At 38.4% G+C, this 25,245-nt stretch overlaps 1 protein-coding gene across 2 annotated transcripts in view; it reads right to left on the reverse strand.

Moving 5' to 3' along the window:
• The window catches only part of LOC138754139 (glutamine--fructose-6-phosphate aminotransferase [isomerizing] 1), a 113,536-nt gene that overhangs the window by 28,425 nt on the left and 59,866 nt on the right, over positions 1-25,245 (reverse strand). For both annotated transcript variants that reach the window (XM_069917998.1, XM_069917997.1), the window contains 4 exons: positions 16,216-16,311; positions 13,915-14,012; positions 9,241-9,361; positions 2,329-2,486 (listed from right to left, as the gene is read on the reverse strand). In XM_069917998.1, the coding sequence (XP_069774099.1) occupies positions 2,329-2,486; positions 9,241-9,361; positions 13,915-14,012; positions 16,216-16,311 (473 nt within the window). The remainder of the gene's footprint in view (positions 1-2,328; positions 2,487-9,240; positions 9,362-13,914; positions 14,013-16,215; positions 16,312-25,245) is intronic.

Raw genomic sequence — 25,245 nt, forward strand, 5'->3', positions numbered from 1 at the left:
TGTTAAGCAACCTCAGTGTCAAGAAGACCATTAAAACATAGTCAGAAACTTTACTGTCAATTGAAAATATAAAAAGTCATCAGGAGTCACCTTCCCTGTAGACCCAGAGCTTTATCTTCTGGGGAACTTTACCATGGTTGGTAGATAACAAACTAATTCTCAGATTAAATTCACAGAAATGCATAGCGGTACACGGAAGTCTGACTCCCGTCTACTCATGGATAGGTGGTCTTCAGAGATGAACAGCTGCATCCTACTTGAAAAGGTCACAGGAAGGGATAGAACACCTCCCTAAAAATCTGACAGCCTTATTTAGAGCATATAGGCACTTCACTGGCATCAATATAGGGTTACGATCGCTACTGGCCAGCCAGTAGACCTCTGTAAGGATTTTAACACTGTGGGGTTATCATATCTCCATATATTTTACTGTACGCACCGACAATGGGTTGATTTTTTTAAATTATTCTTTTTCTGTTTAATAGGACTTATGTAGAGAGGAAGGGTTCTCTTGATGTTTTGTATTTGGTATGATTGTTGATTGTTAAATACATTTAAATTGGTAAATAAAATATTACAAAAAAAGAAAATATAAAAAGACACAGGATTCAATGGTGATTATATTATTCTGCAAATTTATACCTAGTTTTACAGTTTAAGTTGTATTCCCTGCTGAAGTGAAGCTTGTATTTAAAATGACAGACTGAACCAAGAACCAAAATGAGGGAACCAAGGGATGTAGAGCTTCACTGCATATTTGTCTAAGTTGGCATACTAAGAAGAACCAAAGAAATTTCTTAGGGACAGAAATTAATTTTAATAAAGGAGATCTGCAGAAGCTTTTTATTTGTTTTCAAACACAACCCAAATATCAAAGGCTATCTTGGCACGATATCTCATTTGCTTACTTGAGTAGGAGTGAAAAGCCTCAGAATTGAGGCTCTAAAAGCAACATTACATCAGTAAAAATAAGTCCCTCTACCAGACTAAACTTCAGCCACAGGGACGAATGGAACTGTTCCATTCTATGAACGCACTTCCCTAATTGCTGCTTTCTGTCCAATTTGAAACATACCAGTTTTACATACCGCACAAAACACAAGGGCAGACTATTGCTGGCAGGCAGTGGATAACGTTGAAGCACAGTGGAAAAAAATTCTCCCAAATGAACCCCACCCCTCTCCTCCTGACAGATTCCAGTTGTTTTCCACAATCGTCCTCTGAGGGGACCAGTAGTGACTTGAGTGATTTTACTGAAGAAAAATGTGGCAAACTGACTTCATTCCTTGGCTTCGAAACAGATGCAAACTTCTAGGAGAAATACTCTATCAATTTTACTGAAAGATTATATAAACTATGCTTCTTTTTACCTGCATACACTAGGTGTTGGTGCATGAAACAGGAAAACAAGCTCTGTGCAGTGCCTGCAAATGTTTAATTTCATGAAAACTTGCTCTCATTCACATCTATTTAATGTTGACGCATGTTATCTCTTCGGAATGGAGCCAACTAAAATGTGCAATGTTCATCAGTGGTCTTGGAAAACAAGTTTTAACAATAAATGGAGACACTGATCCTGGTGGATATTGTACTCAACCTTTCTGGGTTGTTATAATGTGCATTCTAGAAGGTAGAAGCCATAAAGATGCTGGGTGCACAACTGAAGAGAAGAGTACATTAAAAAATAGATAAACAGCTAGCAAGACAGTCTACAAGCTGTATTTTATCTACTGGACTCAGACTGATGGGGCTGCGCATTTCTTGAATGAGGACAAATTGTAAAGGGCCATTCAAATATTCCACTTGGTGTTTGAAGAGGTGAAGAATTCACCTGGGCAAGAGATCAAAGACGGCCAGAAAGCTTAAAAAAACCCACAAACTTCGGGAGAGGTGAGGGAAAAGTGAAAAAAGATGTCAGAATGGAGTGAAGAGTCAAAAGGAGAGATATTCCTATTTCATGAAGGAAGGATTTCATGAAGGAAGGATTGTTAAAAAGGCACACCCTTCAGATTGCATTGCTGCCCAGATAAAAGAAAACCCTGTGATTGTAGTAAATACACAAAAGTGCTGGAGAAACTCAGCAGGTCTCGCAGCGTCCAGAGGAGGCAAAGATAGATCACCAATGTTTTGGGTTTGAGCTCTTCATCAAACGATACAAATTTAACGAAGGGCTCAGGCCCGAAACATTGGTGATCTATCTTTGCCTCCTCTGATGTGTTTCTCCAGCACTTCTGTGTAAAAGAAAACCCACTTACATGGGAAAATCATAATAAAAATACCAATTGAAAAATGCATCGGTAAATAAGAGGATCAATTCTTAAGACTTGCCTTGGTGCTGGCAACTCCAATTTCAGGCCCCGCATTGATATGCACGCCACAGTCTGTCTCACGAGAGATAGAGCTACCAACTGTGTTTGTGATACCAACAGTCAGGGCACCCCTCTCCTTACAGTATCTCAGTGCCATCAAAGTGTCAGCTGTTTCTCCTAAAAATAAACAAATACATCAGGTAAATGGAATGTACATCTATTTATATGACAGAAACTGATCCAGTGGTACGAAGGGAACAAAATCTCACAGGTGTCGGGAATGTAAAATGTGAGGAGAAGGCAAGTTAATATTTCAGGTCACTAGCTGGCAATTCTGAAAACAATGCATGGGAAATGGAGATGGAGGAAGAAGATAAGGCAAGGTTTACGATAGGTTGGAAGGCAGGGGAAATATAGCAGAAGCGGTGAAAGGTAAAAATTGGGAACTAAGTATCAATCTGCATATGTAAGATCATTATCTGAAATTCCAAAATGTCGGAGGAATGCTGGATATCTGAAATATAAGTGCTAGAAACATTAATTATCTGAAATCGTATAACTCAATGTTGCCTGAAAGCTTTAGCTGAAATAAAAGACGCTGTTCCTATATTTAATGTTGAGCTTAATTGGAATACAGCAGAGATATCAAAGTGACGGTTAAACCCATAGATTTAGTGATCCATGAGATTGCAATGCTGAGACACAGTACCCATTGCAGCTATTTTTCCACATGGAAAATTACACTGGGTTTGAGTTGAAAGAGACATGTTCACCAGAGTTAAGAGGAACTAAAAGACAGTAAATCTATTTCTTCCTCTGGCAGAGTACACAGCAGGAGGCACAATCTTAAAATTGGGATGAGAGAAATGTTAAAAAGGACTTCAGTCAAGACTGCTTAAAAATGGGACCATGATTAAAATGGTTGGGGGATAAATTCAAAATGGAATTCTGAAAAATTGTTTTAGGTATGGTACGGAGGTACAAAGATGAAGTTGACATCCTGTGATCTATCTGAAAAGTTAAACAGCCTCAATGAGATGAGCAGCCCACTCTGTTCCTGTGCTGAGACTCTATCAATACTTGATAGACATTTGGCTTCAGTTCTTTGCGGTCCTTGAATTGAGACGTTAGCTCATTTATTCCATGAAGATTAATGCCATTTGAAAAATATGACGATGCGGACTTAAATATATTACACAGTGGCACTTTAAATACAATTTCAAGACAATATTTTTAAGTACAGTAAATGCAAGAAACTTTAAAAAGATGTTACCACAAAACCAGGGGTCGACTTTTAATGCCAAGTATACAATGCAAACCTTGAAGTCTCATCGCTCCCCTGCAGGGTCCATCCACCCAGTCCGACAGCGGTCTCTTCAAGGAGATGATGGTGGTTTATTTTAAAATATGCTAAAAAAATTTAAACCTTTACTGGGTCATTTGCTTTTAAAATATTGTGACAGCATCACTCCACTGGTCAGTGGGATAGCTGGTAAAGTACTGTGGGGCACTAAGACTTGGGGCCGCCTCATACAGTGAGTATAGCTTATAACCTAGATTGTAAGTGGAAATTCTGTGGTATGTCTTATACAAGAGTGGTCTTATATGCCAGCATATACAGTGGGTACCCTGTCAAACAAAGCCATATGTGCTGCAATTAAAAACAGAAAATTTTATTTCAAAATTCATTTCTAAATTTTGCCAGGTCCATTTAGAGGTCCTCAGCCTAAAATGTTCATCATCTTTTATCTCTCTACAGGGGCTACCTGACATGCTGAGTATTTCCAGCATCTTCTTTTTTTATTTCAGGTTTCTGACATCTGCATTGTTTTAAAGTCATCATCTTATAGCATGGGAAAAGGCCCTTCATCTCACAAACTCATTGCTGATCAACAAGCAACTCATTTACACCAATCCTCCACTAATCCTATTATAGAGTAAAAGTCCATAAATTCAGATGCCAGAAATCTGGACCATCCGAGAATCCAGACTTTTCAAAAACTCTCAAACTTTACAAATTTAGCGGCCTTATGTGTGCATGCCACAGAGGCATAATGGCTTTTTTTTAAAAATTTTCTTTAAAATTGCTCATTTTGATAAATAAAGCATGCTATATTTTCTCATGAATAAATTATCAAAACTAACCTGTTCATCTCTTCTTTATTCCTCCTTAAATTTGAATTTTAAAAGTACTGCCCGAGAACCATAGAACACTACAGCACAGAATCAGGCCCTTTAATATCTTCTAGTCTACGCCGAACCTTTTTTTTGTACTGATCCAAATTCTTCTTCAATGTTAAAATTAAGCCTGCATTCACCAACTCATCTGGCAGCTCATTCCACACTCCCATCACTCTCTGTGTGAAGAAGTTCCCCCTCATGTTCACCCTAAACTTTTTCCCTTTCACTCTTAACCCATGTCCACTGGTTTGTATCTCACCTAAAGGAAAGTCTATCTACATATACTCTGTCTGTCCCTCCCTTAATTTTAAATGCCTCTATCTAATCTCCAGGGAATAAAGTCCTAACTGCTTAACCTTTCCCTGTAACTCCGTTCCTGAAGTCCAGACAATATCCTAGTAAATCTTCTCTGCACTCCTTCTATCTTCGCGATATTTTACCTGTCGTTAGATGACCAAAACTGCACACAATGCAGGCATACCCTGTATAACACGGTCAATACGTTCCAAACAAGTTCAATGCGATGGAAAACTGCACAGTTCAAAGCATTATTTCAATGCACATTAATGTAATACGTTCCAATCCTATAAAAGGGAAGTATAAAAAATGATAATTATTGGCAATTAGTGAACATCGTTTATTTAAGAAAATATTTGTCTAATGCAGATTTGTGTCAAATCGCTCACATGAGACTTCCACGAAAATTAGATCGGTACCATCGCGGGATACTGCAGGGAGCCCAATCACAGCAGGGGACAGCAACAACTTTCAACACAGCCACTTAACTCTCTCCATTCCACAGCAAATTCCAGGGGGTTCCCCTCCCCTACAAACTGGCATCACTCAGTGGTTTGGAAACTCGCTGGTCTGCCACATCAGAGCAGAGACAAAAAAAAACTGATTCCCGTCAGTGTATGGCAGTGTATGGTGGGATAGTGCAGGGACCCCAATCACAGCGGGGTCCCTTTCAACAGAGCCACTTAACTCTCTATTCCACAGCTCAGCGCCAATATTTCAAATATTTTAAACTAGAGTCTTGCAATTATTATAAGGTGGCTTAAATAGCAACAACAATAAAACTTTAACCGTGGGTCAGAAATTTCAAACCACATTATATCAAAACCTGTGCTTTTCGAAAGTGTTATATAGGGTAGGTCAACAAAGGTGATGTAGAGTCCTTTGTTTTGTTCTCTGCACTTTTCTTGGAGCTGTCTGAGGGCAAAGACCATGTCAGTAGTTCCTCTGTTTGCGCGAAAGCCGCACTGTGATTCTGGGAGAATATTCTCGGCGACACTAGGTATTATTCTATTTAGGAGAATCCTAGCGAAGATTTTGCCTGCAATGGAGAGCAGCGTGATTCCCCTGTAGTTTGAGCAGTCTGATTTCTCGCCTTTGTTTTTGTACAGGGTGATGATGATGGCATCACGAAGGTCCTGAGGCAGTTTTCCTTGGTCCCTACAAAGCTTGAAAAACTCATGCAGTTTGACATGCAGAGTTTTGCCGCCAGCCTTCCAGACCTCTGGGGGGGATTCCATCCATACCTGCTGCTTTGCCACTTTTCAGTTGTTCAATTGCCTTATATGTCTCATCCTGGGTGAGGACCTCATCCAGCTCTAGCCTTAGGGGCTGTTGAGGGAGCTGGAGCAGGGCGGAATCTTGGACTGAGCGGTTGGCACTGAAAAGAGATTGGAAGTGTTCTGACCATCGGTTGAGGATGGAGATCTTGTCACTGAGGAGGACTTTGCCTTTGAACAAAACAAAGGACTCTACATCACCTTTGTTGACCTCACCAAAGCCTTCGACACCGTGAGCAGGAAAGGGCTTTGGCAAATACTAGAGCGCATCGGATGCCCCCCAAAGTTCCTCAACATGATTATCCAACTGCACGAAAACCAACAAGGTCGGGTCAGATACAGCAATGAGCTCTCTGAACCCTTCTCCATTAACAATGGCGTGAAGCAAGGCTGTGTTCTCGCACCAACCCTCTTTTCAATCTTCTTCAGCATGATGCTGAACCAAGCCATGAAAGACCTCAACAATGAAGATGCTGTTTACATCCGGTACCGCACGGATGGCAGTCTCTTCAATCTGAGGCGCCTGCAAGCTCACAACAAGACACAAGAGAAACTTGTCCGTGAACTACTCTTTGCAGACGATGCCACTTTAGTTGCCCATTCAGAGCCAGCTCTTCAGCGCTTGACATCCTGTTTTGCGGAAACTGCCAAAATGTTTGGCCTGGAAGTCAGCCTGAAGAAAACGGAGGTCCTCCATCAGCCAGCTCCCCACCATGACTACCAGCCCCCCCACATCTCCATCGGGCACACAAAACTCAAAACGGTCAACCAGTTTACCTATCTCGGCTGCACCATTTCATCAGATGCAAGGATCGACAACGAGATAAACAACAGACTCGCCAAGGCAAATAGCGCCTTTGGAAGACTACACAAAAGAGTCTGGAAAAACAACCAACTGAAAAACCTCACAAAGATTAGCGTATACAGAGCCGTTGTCATACCCACACTCCTGTTCGGCTCCGAATCATGGGTCCTCTACCGGCATCACCTACGGCTCCTAGAACGCTTCCACCAGCGTTGTCTCCGCTCCATCCTCAAAATTCATTGGAGCGACTTCTCGAGATGGCAGAGGCCACAGCATCGAGTCCACGCTGCTGAAGATCCAGCTGCGCTGGGTGGGTCACGTCTCCAGAATGGAGGACCATCGCCTTCCCAAGATCGTGTTATATGGCGAGCTCTCCACTGGCCACCGTGACAGAGGTGCACCAAAGAAGAAGTACAAGGACTGCCTAAAGAAATCTCTTGGTGCCTGCCACATTGACCACCACCAGCGGGCTGATATCGCCTCAAACCGTGCATCTTGGCGCCTCACAGTTCGGCGGGCAGCAACCTCCTTTGAAGAAGACCGCAGAGCCCACCTCACTGACAAAAGACAAAGGAGGAAAAACCCAACACCCAACCCCAAACAACCAATTTTCCCCTGCAACCACTGCAACCGTATCTGCCTGTCCCGCATCGGACTTGTCAGCCACAATCGAGCCTGCAGCTGACATGGACTTTTACCCCCTCCATAAATCTTCGTCCGCGAAGCCAAGCCAAAGATATAGGGTATGCCTGTACTCCAAATTTGGCCTCACCAATGTCTTATACAACTTTACCATAACATCCCAACTCCTATATGCAATATTTTGATTTATGAAGGCCAATATACCAAAAAGCTCTCTTTACAACCCTATCCACCTGTGATGGCACTTTCTGGGAATTATGTGTCTGTATTCCCAGGTCCCAGTTCTACCGCATTCTTCAGTGCCCCACTATTCACCGTGTATGAGAAAATCTGGACTGACTCAATACCCAAACAGTCAGGATTGTTGGGCTTCTACTGTATTCTTCCCACAATGTCAACCACTCAGCGACACACAAAGGGTTATTTAGAATGGGCAACCTACCATCTTTCCTACAGCCCATCCATCAAGCAGGACGTGGGAGAAGATCTGATCACTCAGAGGAAACAGGGAGTTACAAGGAGAACAAAAACTCCACACAGGATTGAACATGGGTTACTGGCGAGGTGCTGCAGCTGCTGACTAGAGGGACTATTGAGCTGTATCCAATTTATTCTGCCACACAGCATTTCAAGCACCAATATTGTCATTTTTACCATTCAAGGCCTATAATGTTTCCACATCAATAGTCAGCTTTATTTATCGTTCATACTATGCTCGTATAGTCGGACGAGATAATGTTTCTCAGTGCATTTCAATATAATCTGAGTTCACTGTTCCCAGTCAGCAACCATCTTCAAATGAAATAGTGATACAGCATGGTGGACGAGAGAGGGGCTTTGCGGCCGAAGAACACACAAGCAGCGAGCTATTGGTGACTTGAGGTGAGGAACCCATGCAGGCTGCGGGGAACTGCGGTCAAGGGACTTGCACCCGGCTGTGAACTGCTGGAGAATGGCTGAAGGGGTACCAGGTATCGGAACTGAATGTGAGAAGCTTCCTATCATGGGTCTCGAGCTCGGGATGCTGAAGGTTTGCTGAAGGAGCGCTGGAGGCGAATCCACGGACACTCAGTGATTCTGCAGTGGCTCTCTTTTGCTTCTCTTTCTCTGACCGTAAGGACACTGTAAAATTTCTGCTGATGGTGAATCTATGTCTGCCTTGTGGTAGACTAACGGAAGTTTTGTGTAATATTACATTACATCTGAAGCAACACACAACCCCTTGGTGAAGACGAGAGCAAAACATTCACCCAGCAGAGTGCCCTGGTTGTGCTCCACCCACAGCAGCTGTTTGAATAAAATTTCAATAAAGTTGTGTTTGAAATAAAATGGCAGTGCCCAGGATGAAGAGCCAATCAATGCCACTCGCCGTTGGAGTAACTCTCCAAAAATATCTCCCTATCCCTGCTTAGTGAGAGTCTTTATCTTTATTAGGCTTTATCTGTAAATGTGGGGGAGGGCAGATTCATTATGAAGGTGGCATGGTTAACGTAGTATCTAGAGCAACGCAGTTACAGTACCAGCAAATTTAAAGTTATGCAAAATATTTGATTAAAGTGAATTTATATAATTAAATATTACAATGCTGATATTTTTTTTATTTGTATTTTAAACTGTTTATTCTTAATGCAGGTGAATTAGGCATCAGTCAATTAGAAAATCCGCATATGCATCCCCGATCCCCATAGGTACGGGATAATGGGGATTCTACCATATCTTAATGAAGTACCTGACTGGCTGAGAAAGAAACAGACATCATCTCGAAAGACAGGAGTGTTGCGGTCCAGGAAGTCACTAGCAAGCTCAACCATGACAGGCAGTTCTGTGAGTTCTTCCAGCACTTGTCGAGTCTTGAAAACCACAGAAAAACAAAGCAAACGCTCAATTTTGATATCGAATTAATATTTCCTGCAAGAGATATATAAATCCAAAGCTCTGCACAATTCCTTCAGCTTCTTACTTTGGCAATCTAGGCAGCAGGGTGGAAAAGAAAACAGGACCCATATACAAATGCTCAATATTTTGCAGTTTCCTGAGCAAAATTAACATAAAAGAAAGTTTTTAATATTATTAAGAGTTGACAGTGTTGATGCAGAGATGTTTGATGTCAGAAGCTTGTTGAATGATTTGCAAAATTAGCTTTATTATTGATGTGAAACAGATACCCCTTTTACACAGCCGTTGAAAGACAGGAATTAACCTCCTTTTAACTGCTTCGAATGCGGGATGAGGAAGGGGGGGGGGGTTTCATTTTCATCCCATGTATTACCCGCCAAGGTAAGTAGTATCAGAGCCGAGCAGGATTGCAAATGTAAAAGGTCACATTGACCCGGCTTTTCTTGGTTCAGTTCGAACAACCCGCTCTGGCTTTAGAGACGAGGGGTATGACAAAGAGTGATGATACTGGAATCCTGAACATTCAGTGAGCTATTGGAGGAACTCAGCAGATCAGGCAGCGTTCGAGGGTGAAAAAAGTCGATCAATGTTTTTTTGGCTCAGGACCCTCAGTCAAGTCCCAACCTTAAATTTGACTGACCTTTGTTTCACCTGCTGAATTCTTCGAGTAGTTCATTGTTTGCTAAATGATGGGTGGTATCTGGCATGGGAGAAAGGCTGGCTTGGCAACTGGGACAGTTCCTTCACTAAGTTTTGTGGTGAGAAGAAATCTTTAGATTTCTGGAAGCTCTCAGCCAAATTAAATATTGATTTTTTTTCCAGCACCTTAAACATGAAAAAGCATCCCAGGGTGTTTTACATGGCCTTTATTGAATGTTACATCAAAATACATGAAAAGTCAGTAATGCAGGTGTTCATAAAGGTTGGTGTTAGGAGTAAAACATGAAAGTCTGCAGACCCTATGGTTGAAGTGAAAACACAATGCTGGAGAAACTCAGCAGGTCAAACTGTGTACTTTATATAGCAAAGATAAAGATACATAATCAATGTTTCAGTGTTGGGCACTTCATTAAGATATGAAAAAAATGTAGGTGTTATGAGTTCAGTGGGGAAGGGTTGTGTGATATTGAACCCAAGAGATCTGTGAGAGAGGCTAAACATCAAAAACAAAAATCTGCTGGAGGATGTCAGTGGGTTGGGTTGAGCAGCATCAATGGGAGAAAAATAACAGTTGACATTTTGGGCCAGAACTCTTCGTCCAGTCTCGATGAGGGGTCCCACCCAGAAACATCAACAGTTCAAGTCAACAATTCACTCGATAGTGGGGGATCTAGACTGGGTACTCTTAAAAAAAAGAATTCCTTGAAAGAATCTTCTGTCTCACTGGAAAGCTGCAAAATCTACACAGCAGGGACCATAGCTGAGAATCAGTTGGTGGGAATAGTAAATCACCACAAAGCACTGATGTGTTCACAGACCAATAAAAAAAAAATACCAATTAACTTGTCTAGCAATTCAACAGATCCGGGAGGACATAGCATTGAACGTTTTTTTTATCATTATGAATTAGCCATTTTACGTCAGTAGCTCATACAAATATTTTCCTGAAAATTGAAATACAAAAAGGATCAGTCTTAGAACGTTGACAAATTTGAATGCAACAAATTTACTATTATCAATAGTGCATTTTAATAAATGTGCCTTTTTACATCTCCCTTAATAAGCTCGATGAACGACAAATTTTCATCTAAAAATAGCCTAATTATTCGTGTCAGGAGCTTCAAGCCACAGCTGACTGACTCAGCACACCCAAGAGGCCAAATCGAACCCATTGCGGATTTACTTCAAAAGGGCATTCTCAATTCCAAACCCTCTTTAAGACCATCTATGGATGTGGTTTAATTCAGTCAAGTAAAAAGAGAAATAGACTTTCGGTCAATCCTACCAGAAAAACCTCAAACTGGATGTTTGCAGACAAGCTTCTGTCTGCATTTAAAGAAGTAGAATGGCTTGAAGCAGGTAGGCGCTGGACTGGATTCTATCAGATTAGCTTTTAGTGGGTGAGCACCGCTCTAATTACTCTTCTGGTATACAGATTTTCCTTCAACATTCCTAGAAAATGGAAATGCTGAGTGCAGAAGGGTCAGATGACTGGGCAAAATCCGAGCAAGGCACAAAAATGTGCCTTGGGAGACAGAAAATCTTGGCAAGAAGCAGAAAAGGGCCAAAACCAGCAGGATGCTCAGCAGCGTTACAATTATTAACCATTTCACTCATGTGGAGCTTTTTATTCAGGGTACAAAGTACAGTACAGTACCCCTTATCCGAATATCCAAAAGGATCCAAAATCCAAAACATTTTTGTCCATAGTCCCGTAAGGTAATACATAATAGAGTTCAGAAGCCCCAATCAGAGAACAGGAAGTAGCTGACTTAAGTATGCATTATTGAATGTAGATTTTTCAATATATGTCTACTTCAATATGTAAAGATTTGTATTGTAATGTGAATGCATATATCTTTAAGTCTGAGTGAATGAGTGCATTTTGTAAAAGGTGTTCCAAAATCAGAAAAAAAATCCAAAATACTTCTGGTCCCATGTATTCTGGATTAAGGGGTACTTGACCTGTATTGAAATCCTTTGAAGGAGGAAAACAGGCAGGCAGTTAGAATGACTCCAGTAAAGTTGCCACAGAGCAACATCTAATGCCAAAGGTGGACCAATGGTAGGCAGGAACCTTGAGTCCACATGGAACATGTTAAGATGACTAACTCAAATGAACTGTTTGATGAGCTACCCTCATTGGTCAAAGAGAGCAGCACATTTGACAGAGGCCACATAGTAGATTTGTTGAAAGTTCAAAGTACAGATTTATTGTCAGAGTACATAAATGTCATCACATACAACCCTGAGATTCTTTTTTTCCTGTGGGCGAGGAAGAAATACCGCTTACAAAAAACTGTACTCAAGAAAATACGTACACATGTAAACAAATAAAGAAATGTAAACAAACTGACTGTGCGATACAGAGGAGGAAAAAAATCAACGAAGTGCAGAAGTAAGAGTCCTTAAATGAGTCCCCGATTGAGTGTGTTGTTGAGGAGTCTGATGGTGGAGGGGGAGGAGCTTCTCCTGAACCTGGTGGTGGGGTGAAACAAGAAACTCTGCAGACGCTGTGATTATAGTTAATGCACAAAAGTGCTGGGGAAACTCAGCAGGTCTCACAGCATCCATGGGAGGCAAAGATATATAACCAATGTTTCAGATCTGACCCGAAAGGTTAGTTATGTATCTTTGCCTCCTATGGATATTGCGGGGCCTGCTGAGTTTCTCCAACACTTTTGTGTACTAATTAAAGGCCAATGAGATTCAAAGAGAGTAGAAAAATTAACTCAGTTTCAAGAAGAGTAACAAGGTTTTCTGATTGGTAAACTCTGACAGACACTTTTTATGTTGTTCAGTATTTATTACCTTGCTTTTAGTAATAAATGAACATTATTTAAATCTAAAAGCATTTGGCACCATAAACAAATAGAACAGTGAGGTGAAGCAAAAAAAGTTAACAAGCACTGTGAAGCTGCTTTGATTGGGGAGTAATCAACACAGCGTGGCAAAAAAGGGAACAATTTGGTATGCGGAGTTTTTTGTGGAAGAAATTTAATTTGGGATGCTCATTTACCTGACGTTAACATAAGCAATAACAAAGCTCACAGAATTAACTTTTAGGATGAAAGGCATATTAAAGAAAAATACATTAATGTTGAATACAGTACCACTGGAAAGATCAACTGAATTCCCCTTGATCTGGTTGACCTTCTGCAGTGTGGTGACGTACCCATAATTTTTTTTCTTCATAAATAGCATCATGAATCAAACCACTGATTTTTCTTTCTCAAACTCAGTGAGGTAAACAGCAGGAAAATCATGATGGTCATGGTCCTTAACAACATACAAGGCAACCTTTATGTTTTTTTTTTACATAGAATTGACTGTTTTTCCCGTCGGCCATTATCATACTTACCTTCCGGAGTGGCCGTTCTCAATGGAACAACCAGAATGCCAAAAATTCAGATCTCACTGTGTGCTGACACTAAATACCTGAGCTGCAGTATTTTTGAAGGCTTATGCCACTGTGTTGATGTTGATTGTGACATATAACCTACGTGTAATGTCCCAGACATTAGCCCGGAGCTGCTCAACACCTGCAGTTGTGTTTAGACTGCAGGCATTCCATGAAATTCTCTCGGAGTCCAAGAGGTAAAATATCGTTTCGCATTTTACAGACTGCGTTTCAGAATTTTAGAACAATATTCTGGAAAGCAGCAGCTGTGTAAAAATAACATACTTGTTGCCCAAAGGACTTTAATGCTGCAAATTGCAGCAATCAAAATTAATTATGCAAAATCATAAACACCACATTCTTCTACTTTGTCAAGTAATAGTATCATGGCTTTTAACAATAAGAGTAAACTACAATTTAAGCTAAAATGTCACAAAATCTACCTACAGCAACACCAGCATGGAAACTTGTCCCACAAGCGATGAGGATCAAGCGTCTACATCTCAGAATCTCCTTAATGTGATCTTGTAAGCCACCAAGAATTACTGTGAAAGGACAAAACAGTCATCACTCACTTTTACATGAATATCAGGGATGAGGACAGAAACAAATTAATTGATGAATGTAAGAAAAAGTTATTTGGGTCATTAAAATGGTCCTGGTTTGTTTAAACACATTCAGTCAGACATCTAATTTCTTGATAGACCATACGTTTGAGTAGATTATTTCTCTGAGACCAATTTTACATTTACCCACCAGCATTTTAAACCATAATTCTGTTGATCTGATAGAAATTAATATTCTGGGTTATCTCCAACACAATGTCTTGATTCACATGATCTTAAAGATTAAATTAAATGTTTAAAATAATTTACTGCTACTTTACTTCATTTTAACACTGACATTGTCATGCAAGTCTGTTTGAAACATGAATTAGTTATCAACATTCTGTAAAGTAAACAAGCCAGCCAAAACAATGTTAATTGTCAAGAATGTTCTGAATCATTCTTTAAAACACACACTGCAAAAATCAGGATATTATATTCTTGTTTGTAACAGAGAGCACTCGTGCATTAAATCTACCAATAAAATATAAATAAAAAGATAGAATTTGCTTCAAGGGTAGAAGAATTAAGAAGCAGAGAGAACAAAGACGTTGAAACATCTAAAGCATGGTTTCAGTGAAATAAGACACTTATAATAGAATGTGAAACAATTAGTACAAGATCCAAAGACTAAAAGGATCTGTGAAAGATCAAATAAATAATTCAATCAATCTTATTGAAATGATAGTGTAGAATAACTCAGAAGGTTATTGGTCATCATGTAATAATAAGTATAGAAAAGAACAGAATTAGAGAGAGAGAGCAAACATACCGTATACATGTGTAATAGTCACATTTTGTGGACAATTTTTAGGGTAAAATTTAGGGGGTTGACTATTACACATAGATTACTTTTAACCGTGACAAGTGCCTGCGTCGTTCAAGTGTCAGGAACTCGGATGTGCGCCTGGTAAGTCCACATTCAGAGTCTTGGGAGCTCAGAGGGCTACCGGTTTGGGCCTTAGCAAGAGTCCATGGTCGGAATTATGAATTAGGAGGATTAATGCTCACGGACTTCAAAAAATATATTAGGGCAACCCAGCTGAAATTTGTCACCTCCCTCTTTGATGGAGGAGACAAGTCTTCATGTATAAAATTGGAACTATATAAGATTGGTGAGAGGATAGCAGAAAACCTTATATATAAATGGAATTCTAAATTATTATCTGGCCCTAAAGAAGCCCCCTCCCCACCTAAAACACCCCTGGCTCAAAATATGTTAATTCCATTAATGGTTGATAATAAAATCCTGAAAACTTGGTCCCAGAGGGGTCAAATGTATTGAAGATTATTATAAGCAGGGACAATTTATGACATTTGAGCAAATTAGGAATAAATATAGGCTTTAAATATTTTTTCTGCTAACCAGAGATCATATTTAAGGGACAAATTAGGCCCTGCACTAACCTTACCGCAGTGTAGCAAAACTAGAGACTCTAGTTTGAAAAGGGAGCATAAAAAAATTATTTCAAAAATGTATTCCTTACTTCAGCCGGGAACCCCTAAACAAGGGCTTGATAAATCAAGACAAAGGTGGGAATCAGATTTGGGTATAGAAATTGATCCATTTTGCTGGTCCGTCATGTCAGGACGGCATGATGAACACCATTAAAGTATCGGCTGGTGCAATATAACTTCTTGCTATATATTATTCCACAAAAGTTACATAAAATTGAAATCGGAAATATCAAACCAATGCTTTCGAAATAGGTACTTTCTTGCATTCAACCTGGTCATGCACTAAAGTGAGGCTTTCCTGAGAAGATTTGGGTAATCTCCTGGAAAGAAATTACTGGAATTCAATATCCTCAGGCACCTGAATTTTTTTTATTGGGGAATTTAGAAGAAGCGAGACCTAAAATGTGGCTGTCGAAATAGCAACTAAAATTCGTTAAGCTTGCTTTAGCAGTGGCCAGGAAATGCATAGCAGTTACTTGGAAATCTGATTCACAGCAAGGTTTAGCCCGCTGAAAGATAGAAATGAATAATTGTGTTCCCCTATAGAAGATCACCTATAACCTCAGAAATAGGAGCTTCAATTGGTGTTGACTTCTAGTGAGTTAAGGATTACTGAAATCCCATGACTCTGGATCAGAGTTATTTATGAGCAGTGCATTGAACAGGGAAAGTGAACACTTGTTACCTGTGTACTCATCAAAGTTGACTCTTCCTCTCATTGTGTTGAGAACTGACTCAGGTTGCTCAAAGATTTCTTTCTGCATGAATGAGCTGTAATTGCCTGCAAGTAAAATCAGAGAGCAGGTGAGACATAAATTATGACCTAGCGTCCCTCATGGGTGAGGCATTGTTCCATATCATCCCAACTTCAGCAACACCAATATGGATCAAAGAAAAATCTACAGTGGGAAATTGTTAATTCAATGTTGCTTACATAATGTATGTGACATGTGAACTGATTTATCTTCACGACTACCACAGGATCTCAGAATGCTTTGGTTGCCCCAAATTTGGACTCATTCAAGTTAGTTACAGCTGACGTACACTAGGTCATTTGTTTTTCACTCCTTCAACTTGTATTTTCCCGCCACACAATTTAGATTTTTTTTAAAAAATGGTACAAAGATCCACCTCCACAAAATAAATTCATCTAAAAAAAGTGAAAACACTTAAGTAATAAATTGTGCTGCACATGTAGAGTTTGTAGTGATTCCCTATGTCTGCATGGGTTTCTCCCATGTTTTCTTTCCTCATTTTAGTAATGTGCAAGTTGATGGGTTAACTGGTCACTTGCATGAGTGAGTGGTAGGAGAATCAGGGTGGACTAGATCGACACACAGAGAGAATGGGTTACAGAAATATAGGATGGAAGGTGAATAACTGGCAGAGAATTGACAGACTAAATGGACATCTTGTACGCTGTGAAGTTGAGGAACCTGGGAATAGTTGTGACAATTAAATTAGGCCAAAGAAAATCCACATTGAGGACCAAAAGAAATGTGCTATATCCATAATATATAGTAAAACTCCTGTTATCCGGAATTCAAACAACTGGCATCAATTAAATATTGCATCAATTAAATATGTTAAAATATGCAAGATTGGCCTTGTCGTAAGTTTGCCAATCCACGTAACATGCAATCTCAAGCAACCGGAAAATTCACCTATCCAGCATTGACTAATCCCCAGATACAAGGAGTTTTACTATATGTTCTTCTGCTGTTTAATATCAGATAAATTGATGACACATTAAATTCAGCCAAGAGATGAGACTGGAGAGAAAGGCAAAGAGGATATGAGAGGCAGGAAGAAAAAACAAAAATGGGTTTGACAGGGAGACATTTTTTAGCAGTTCTTTTCAGGAGTGGGTGAAATCAGGAATTTTTTTTTTAATTTTTTTTTTTATACACACCATAAACCACATTGACCATGATACATACATTTTCCTTTTCAAATATATAGTGTCATTTTCTCCCCACCCCTTCCTCCCATCCCACCCTCCCTACCTCCCCCCCCATCCATTTAAAGTACAAAATCTAAGATACATTAAACCAATCAAACAATGTTGTCATTCAATAAAAATAAACAAGAAATTCCACTGAGTCAATTCTTTTCATTTCCTTCTACTTTCGTTAATTTAGGTAGTGAATGTCCCCGGTAGGTTTTCTCTATTGTGTTTCATGTAAGGCTCCCATATTTGTTCAAATATTTCAATATTATTTCTTAAACTATATGTTATTTTTTCTAATGGAATATATTTATTCATTTCTATATACCATTGTTGTATTTTCAAATTATCTTCCAATTTCAGGTTGACATAATACATTTTTTTGCTACGGCTAGAGCTATCTTAACAAATCTTTTTTGTGCACCATCCAAATCAATTCCAAATTCTTTGTTTTTTATGTTACTTAGGAGGAAGATCTCTGGATTTTTTGGTATATTGTTTTCTGTTATTTTATTTAATATCTGATTTAGATCTTCCCAAAATTAGTTTTACCATTTGTTTCCTCATTCTCCTTTTCTTGCAGTTTAATATACATATTTGTTATAAATCTTTTGATTATCATTGTATCTGTAATCACATATTCAAAGTTACTTCCCTCTGGTAACCTCAGACTGCTTCCTAATTTGTCCTTCAAGTAGGATCTCAATTGGTAATATGCCAACACTGTATCTTGAGTTATCTTTCATTTGTTCAAAGGATAATAATCTATTTCCTGAAAAACAATTTTCTATTCTTTTGATCCCTTTTTTCTCCCATTCTCTAAAGGAAAGGTTATCTATTATAAAAGGGAGTAACTGATTTTGCATCAATATTAGTTTTGGTAATTGGTAATTTGTTTTATTCCTTTCTACGTAAATCTTCTTCCAAATATTGAGTAGATGATGTAATACTGGAGAACTCCTACGTTGTACCAATTTTTCATCCCATTTATATAATATGTGTTCAGGTATCTTTTCCCTATTTTATCTAGTTCTAATCTAGTCCAATCTGGCTTTTCCCTTGTTTGGTAAAAATCTGATAGGTATCTTAATTGTGCGGCTCTAAAATAATTTTTAAAGTTTGGCAGTTGTAAGCCTCCTTGTTTATACCATTCTGTTAATTTATCTAGTGCTATCCTCGGTTTCCCCCCTTTCCATAAAAATTTCCTTATTATTTTCTTTAGCTCCTTGAAGAATTTCTCTGTCAAGTGTATTGGCAATGCCTGAAATAGGTATAATATCCTTGGGAAAATGTTCATTTTAATACAGTTTATCCTTCCTATTAGTGTTAATGGTAAATCTTTCCAATGCTCTAAATCGTCCTGTAATTTTTTTCATTAGTGGATAATAATTGAGTTTATATAGATGGCCGAGATTTTTATTTATTTGTATCCCTAGGTATCTTATTGCTTGCATTTGCCATCTAAATGGTGATTCCTTCTTAAATTTTGAGAAATCCGCATTATTCATTAGCATTGCTTCACTTTTATTTACGTTAATCTTGTAACCCGACACTTCTCCATATTCCTTCAATTTCTTATATAATTCTTTTATTGATAGTTCTGGTTCTGTTAAGTATATCATCTGCAAATAAACTGATTTTATATTCCTTGTCTTTTATTTTTATCCCTTTTATATTATTTTCTGTTCTTATCAATTCTGCTAGTGGTTCTATAGCTAACGCGAACAATAAGGGTGATAGTGGGCATCCCTGCCGTGTTGACCTGCTTAAGTTAAATTGCTTTGATATATATCCATTTACTGTCACTTTCGCCAATGGCCCCTTATATAATGCTTTAATCCAATTAATATACTCTGGTAAAGTGAATTTTTGCAATACTTTGAATAAATAATTCCATTCTACTCTGACAAAGGCCTTCTCTGCGTCTAAAGCAACTGCTACTGTTGGCGCTTTACTCCCTTCTACTGCATGAATTAAGTTAATAAATTTACAAATATTGTCTGTTGTGTGTCTTTTTTTAATAAATCCAGTTTGGTCTAGATTTACCATTTTAGGTACATACTCTGCTAATCTGTTTACTAATAGCTTAGCTATTATCTTATAATCTGTGTTAAGTAATGATATTGGTCTATATGACGCTGGTGCGAGTGGATCTTAATTACTGTAATTATTGCTGTTTTACATGAATCTGGTAAGCTTTGTGTTTTATCAATCTGGTTGATTACTTCCAGGAGGGGAGGAATTAATAAATCTTTAAATGTTTTATAGAATTCTATTGGGAATCCATCCTCTCCTGATGTTTTATTATTTGGTAATTTTTTTATTATCTCTTGTATTTCTACTATTTCAAATGGTTCTATTAATTTATTTTGTTCCTCTATTTGTAATTTTGGTAGTTCAATTTTAGTTAAAAATTCATCTATTTTCCCTTCTTTCCCTTCGTTTTCAGTTTGGTATAATTGTTCATAGAATTCTCTAAAGTTTTCCTTGATCTCCGTTGGATTATATGTGATTTGTTTGTCTTTTTTCCTTGATGCCAATACCATTTTCTTAGCTTGTTCTGTCTTAAGCTGCGTTTTTTCCCCTAGTTCATAATATTTGTTTTGTCTTCATTATCTTCTTCTCCACCTTATATGTTTGTAGTGTTTCATATTTTATTTTTTTATCTGCCAATTCTCTTCTTTTAGTTGTATCTTCCTTCATTGCTAATTCTTTTTCTATATTTACTATTTCCCTTTCCAACTGCTCTGTTTCCGAATTATAGTCCTTTTTCATCTTGGTTACATAACTTATTATTTGCCCTCTAATGAACGCTTTCATTGCATCCCATAGTATAAACTTATCTTTCATTGATTCCGTATTTATTTCAAAATACATTTTAATTTGTGTTTCAATGAATTCTCTAAAATCCTGCCTTTTAAGTAGCATGGAGTTTAATCTCCATCTATACATTCTTGGAGGGATGTCCTCTAACTCTATTGTCAATATTAAGGATGAATGGTCCGATAATATTCTAGCTTTATATTCTGTTTTTCTTACTCTATCTTGCATACGAGCTGATAACAAAAATAGGTCTATTCTTGATTATGCTTTATGTCTACCCGAATAATATGAATATTCCTTTTCCTTTGGGTGTTGTTTCCTCCATATATCCAAAAGTTGCATTTCTTCAATCGATTTAATTATAAATTTGGTTACTTTGTTCTTTCTGTTAATTTTTTTCCCAGTTTTGTCCATATTTGAATCCAAATTCAGGTTGAAATCCCCTCCTATTAATATGTTCCCTTGCGTATCTGCTATCTTCATAAAAATATCTTGTATAAACTTTTGATCTTCTTCGTTAGGTGAATATACATTGAGTAGATTCCAAAACTCCGAATATATCTGACATTTTATCATTACATATCTCCCTGCTGGACCTATTATTTCCTCTTCTATTTTAATTGGCACATTTTTACTAATTAATATAGCTACTCCTCTTGCTTTTGAATTATACGACGCTGCTGTTACGTGTCCTACCCAATCTCTCTTTAATTTCTTGTGCTCCAATTCAGTTAAATGTGTTTCTTGCACAAATGCTATATCAATTTTTTCTTTTTTCAGTAAATTTAGCAGTTTCTTCCTTTTGATTTGGTTATGTATTCCGTTAATATTTAAAGTCATATAGTTCAGCGTAGCCATTTCATACTTTGTTTATCTTCCCTTTCCGTTTCTCCATCATCACCTTTCCTTCTTATCCATTTCTGCTTTCTTGTTTTGAACACTTTATAAGACAACATTTCTAAAACATCAAACATTTTCCTTATTCTCCTATTTAAAACTTCTTTAACCCCATTCTCCCCTCCCCCTCCTGAGTTGCCCTTTATAAGATCGTTTTTGCTGTATTGAACTCCTTCCTCTTCTTCAGGAGTTCAAAACTTATGTCTGGTTAGAAAAAATTTTTTTGACCTTTATATTCCAGTGGCTTTTTGTCTTCTCTTATTTTCTTCATTGCTTTCTCCAATATATTTTCTCTTGTTGTATATCTTAAGAATTTTACTAAAATGGATCTTGGGTTTTTGCTGCGGTTGTGGTTTCGGGGCTAAAGTTCTATGTGCCCTCTCTATTTCCATTTCTTCCTGTAATTCTGGTCTTCCTAGGACCCTGGGGATCCAATCTTTTATAAATTCTCTCATATTCTTGCCTTCTTCATCTTCCTTAAGGCCCACTATCTTTATATTATTTCTTCTATTATAGTTTTCTATTATATCTATCTTCTGAGCTAACAGCTCATGTGCCTCTTTAACTTTTTATTAGATTCTAATTTCTCTTTTAAGTCCTCTACTTCCATTTCTACAATTATTTCTCGTTCTTTCATATTTTCCACTTTTTCCTATCTCTGACATGACCATTTCTATTTTATTCATTTTTTCTTCTGCATTCTTAATTCTTCTTTTTATCTAATTAAATTCTTGTAATTGCCATTCTTTCACTGATTCCATATATTCTTTAAAAAAAGATACATCCATTGTCTTGCCTTTCTCTTCTTCCATTTCTTTCTGTTCTTCTTCTTCTTCTTCTTCTTCCTCTGGATTGACCATCTGTTGTTTCCTTGTTTTCTTTTTACCCTCTTCTTTCTTGTTGTCGTTATTTTCTGTGTTCAGCACCTGCTGGTGTCTCTCTCAGCTGTGGAGATCGACTCCGCAGCTGTTCCCCCCTCCCGTCAGTGTGTTTTTTTTCATGCGCGGTTGCGCACTTTTACTCGGCTCTGTGAGCCATTCTTGTAGTCCCGAGCCCGGGACTTCCACTGACCTGAGGGAGCGGGCCTCTCTCTCCGCGGCGGGCCTCTTCGGACAGGTAAGGCCTTCACCTTCTTCTTCCGACGTTCTTTCTTCCTCTTTTCTTCCCGTTGTTTTTGACTTTTCTCTCATCGCTGCCATTTTCTTCTCACCTTTATTTTTACTTTATTGTAAATTTTAATCTTGTACCTTTGTGCTTTGTGTGTTTTTTTTTAACTTTTCGGGAGAGGGCTGGAATTCCCTGACCGGCCACTACTCCATCACGTGACTCCTCCTCGGTGAAATCATGAATTTTATGGAAACATAAAAAATTATGAAGGGGATATATAAGCTGGAGACCAAAAAGTTCTTTCCATTGGTAGATGAGAAAAGAACTGGGGGACATAGCCTCAAGATTTGGGGGAGTAGATTTAAGATGAAGACTAACTGTTTTTCCCTGAGACTGGTGAATCTCTTGACCTGGGAAGGAATGGAGACAACCTCAGTAATATATTTAAAAAACAGATAGCTTTTTATTTGCAAAGTTGAAGAATTAAGGGTTATGGGGAAAAGGCAGGTAAGTGGAGCTGAGTCCACAGCCAGGTCAGCCACAAACTTATGGAAGGGAGGGAGGAGTCACGTGATGGAGTAGTGGCCGGACGGAGAACTCCAGCCCTCTCCAGAAAAGTCGGGAAAAACAAGAGAAAATACAAAGGCACAGAAATAAAAGTTAAAGAAAAGTGAGTATAAAGGTGGAAAGAAGATGGAGACAAAAGAAGAAAAATCAAAATCAACGGAAAGAAGAGAGGAAGAGAAGACAACGGAGGAAAAAGGTGAAGACCTTACCTGTCCGAAGAGGCCCGCTGTGGAGAGAGGAGCCCGCTACCTCAGGTCGGTAGAAAAAGAACTACAACAATGGCTCACAGAGCCGAGTAAAAGTGCGCAACCGCGCATGCGCATGAAAAAAAACACACCGACGGGAGGGGGGACCAGCTGGGGAGTCGATCTCCACAGCCGGCAACGACAACTGCAGAACACCTGCAGCAAGAAGAGACCACAGAAGACAATAGAAACAAGAAAGAAGAGAAGGAAAGGGCAACAAAGAAACAACAGATGGCCAACCCAGAGGAAGAAGAAGAGGAAGAATACAGTGAAATAGATGAAGGGAAAGGCAAGGTAAAGGATATACTTTCACTTGTTAGAGGATACATGGAGTCATTTAAAGAATGGCAAACACAGGAATTCAATGATTTAAGAAGAAGAATAAACAACACAGAAGAGAAAGTGAATAAAATAGATATGACATTAACAGAAATGGGGAAAAAAATGGACAAGATGGAAGAACGGGCAGTAGCAGCAGAAATGGAGGTAGAAGACTTAAAAAAGAAATTGGAGGAATCTAATAAAAAAACTAAAGAGACACAAGAACTACTAGCTCAAAAAATAGATATAATGGAAAATTATAACAGAAGAAATAACATAAAGATAGTGGGCCTTAAGGAAGATGAAGAAGGCAAGAATATGAGGGAGTTTATAAAAGAGTGGATCCCTAAGACCCTAGGATGTCCAGAACTACAGCAAGAAATGGAAATAGAAAGGGCACATAGAGCATTGGCCTCTAAACCACAACCACAACAAAAACCAAGATCTATTGTAGTAAAATTCCTAAGATATACTACAAGAGAAAAGGTACTGGAGAAGACAATGGAAAAAGTAAGAGAGGGCAACAAACCACTGGAGTATAAAGGGCAAAAAATCTTCATTTATCCAGATATAAGTTTTGAACTCCTAAAGAAGAGAAAAGAGTTCAATACAGCAAAGGCGATTTTATGGAAGAAAGGGTATAAATTTATACTGAAGCATCCTGCGGTATTGAAAATATTTATTCCAGGACAACAAAACAGACTGTTCTCGAATCCAGAAGAAGCACGAAAATTTGCAGAACAATTACAAAAATAGACTGAGGGATGAAGACGGGTAATGAGAGTAAAAATGATCACGATTGATATGTATGTGGGTAAAGACAAAAATAGACTGAGGGATGAAGACGGGTAATGAGGGTAAAAATGACCACGATTGATATGTATGCGGGTAAAGAGGTATAAGAGTGAATAGAGACAATGTGCATACGTGAAAGTATAATTAGAGGAAAATATAGATAGTATAGACAAGAATTAATAAGGGAAGGTAATGGAATAGAGAGAATAAGGAGGGAATTAAAAGAGTGACCTTTGTGACATATGAAAAGTGAAATCTTTTCTGGGGGGGGGGCTGGGTGGGGGAAAAGAGCGGTCACTGCAAAATCAGTTGACGCTTGCAAGTGGATTCGCAAATCCAAATGGAGAGGGGAGATGTGGTTGTCCGACAAGGGATAAAGGACAACTCAGGAGGGGAAGGGGAGATTGGGGATAAAGAAGATAGAAATAGGAGAATAAGGAAAATGTTGGATGTTGTAGGAATGTTGTCTTGTAAAGAGTTGAAAATAAGAAAACAGAAATGGAAAAAGAGGAAAGGTAATGATGGAAAAACGGAAAGAGAAGATAAACAAAATATAAAATGGCTACGCTGAACTATATGACTTTAAATATTAATGGAATACATAACCAAATTAAAAGGAAGAAACTGCTAAATTTACTGAAAAAGGAAAAAATAGATATAGCATTTGTCCAAGAAACACACTTAACTGAATTGGAGCACAAGAAATTAAAGAGAGATTGGGTAGGACATGTAACAGCAGCATCGTATAATTCAAAAGCAAGAGGAGTGGCTATATTAATTAGCAAAAATGTGCCATTTAAAATAGAAGAGGAAATAATAGATCCAGCAGGGAGATATGTTATGATAAAATGTCAGATATATTCGGAGCTTTGGAATCTACTTAATATATATTCACCTAACGAAGAAGATCAAAAGTTTATGCAAGATATCTTTTTGAAGGTAGCTAATACGCAAGGGAACATACTAATAGGAGGGGATTTCAATCTGAATTTGGATCCAAATATGGATAAAA

The sequence above is a fragment of the Narcine bancroftii genome, chromosome 2, assembly GCF_036971445.1.
Source record: "Narcine bancroftii isolate sNarBan1 chromosome 2, sNarBan1.hap1, whole genome shotgun sequence".
In the NCBI taxonomy this organism is placed as follows: Eukaryota; Metazoa; Chordata; class Chondrichthyes; order Torpediniformes; family Narcinidae; genus Narcine; species Narcine bancroftii.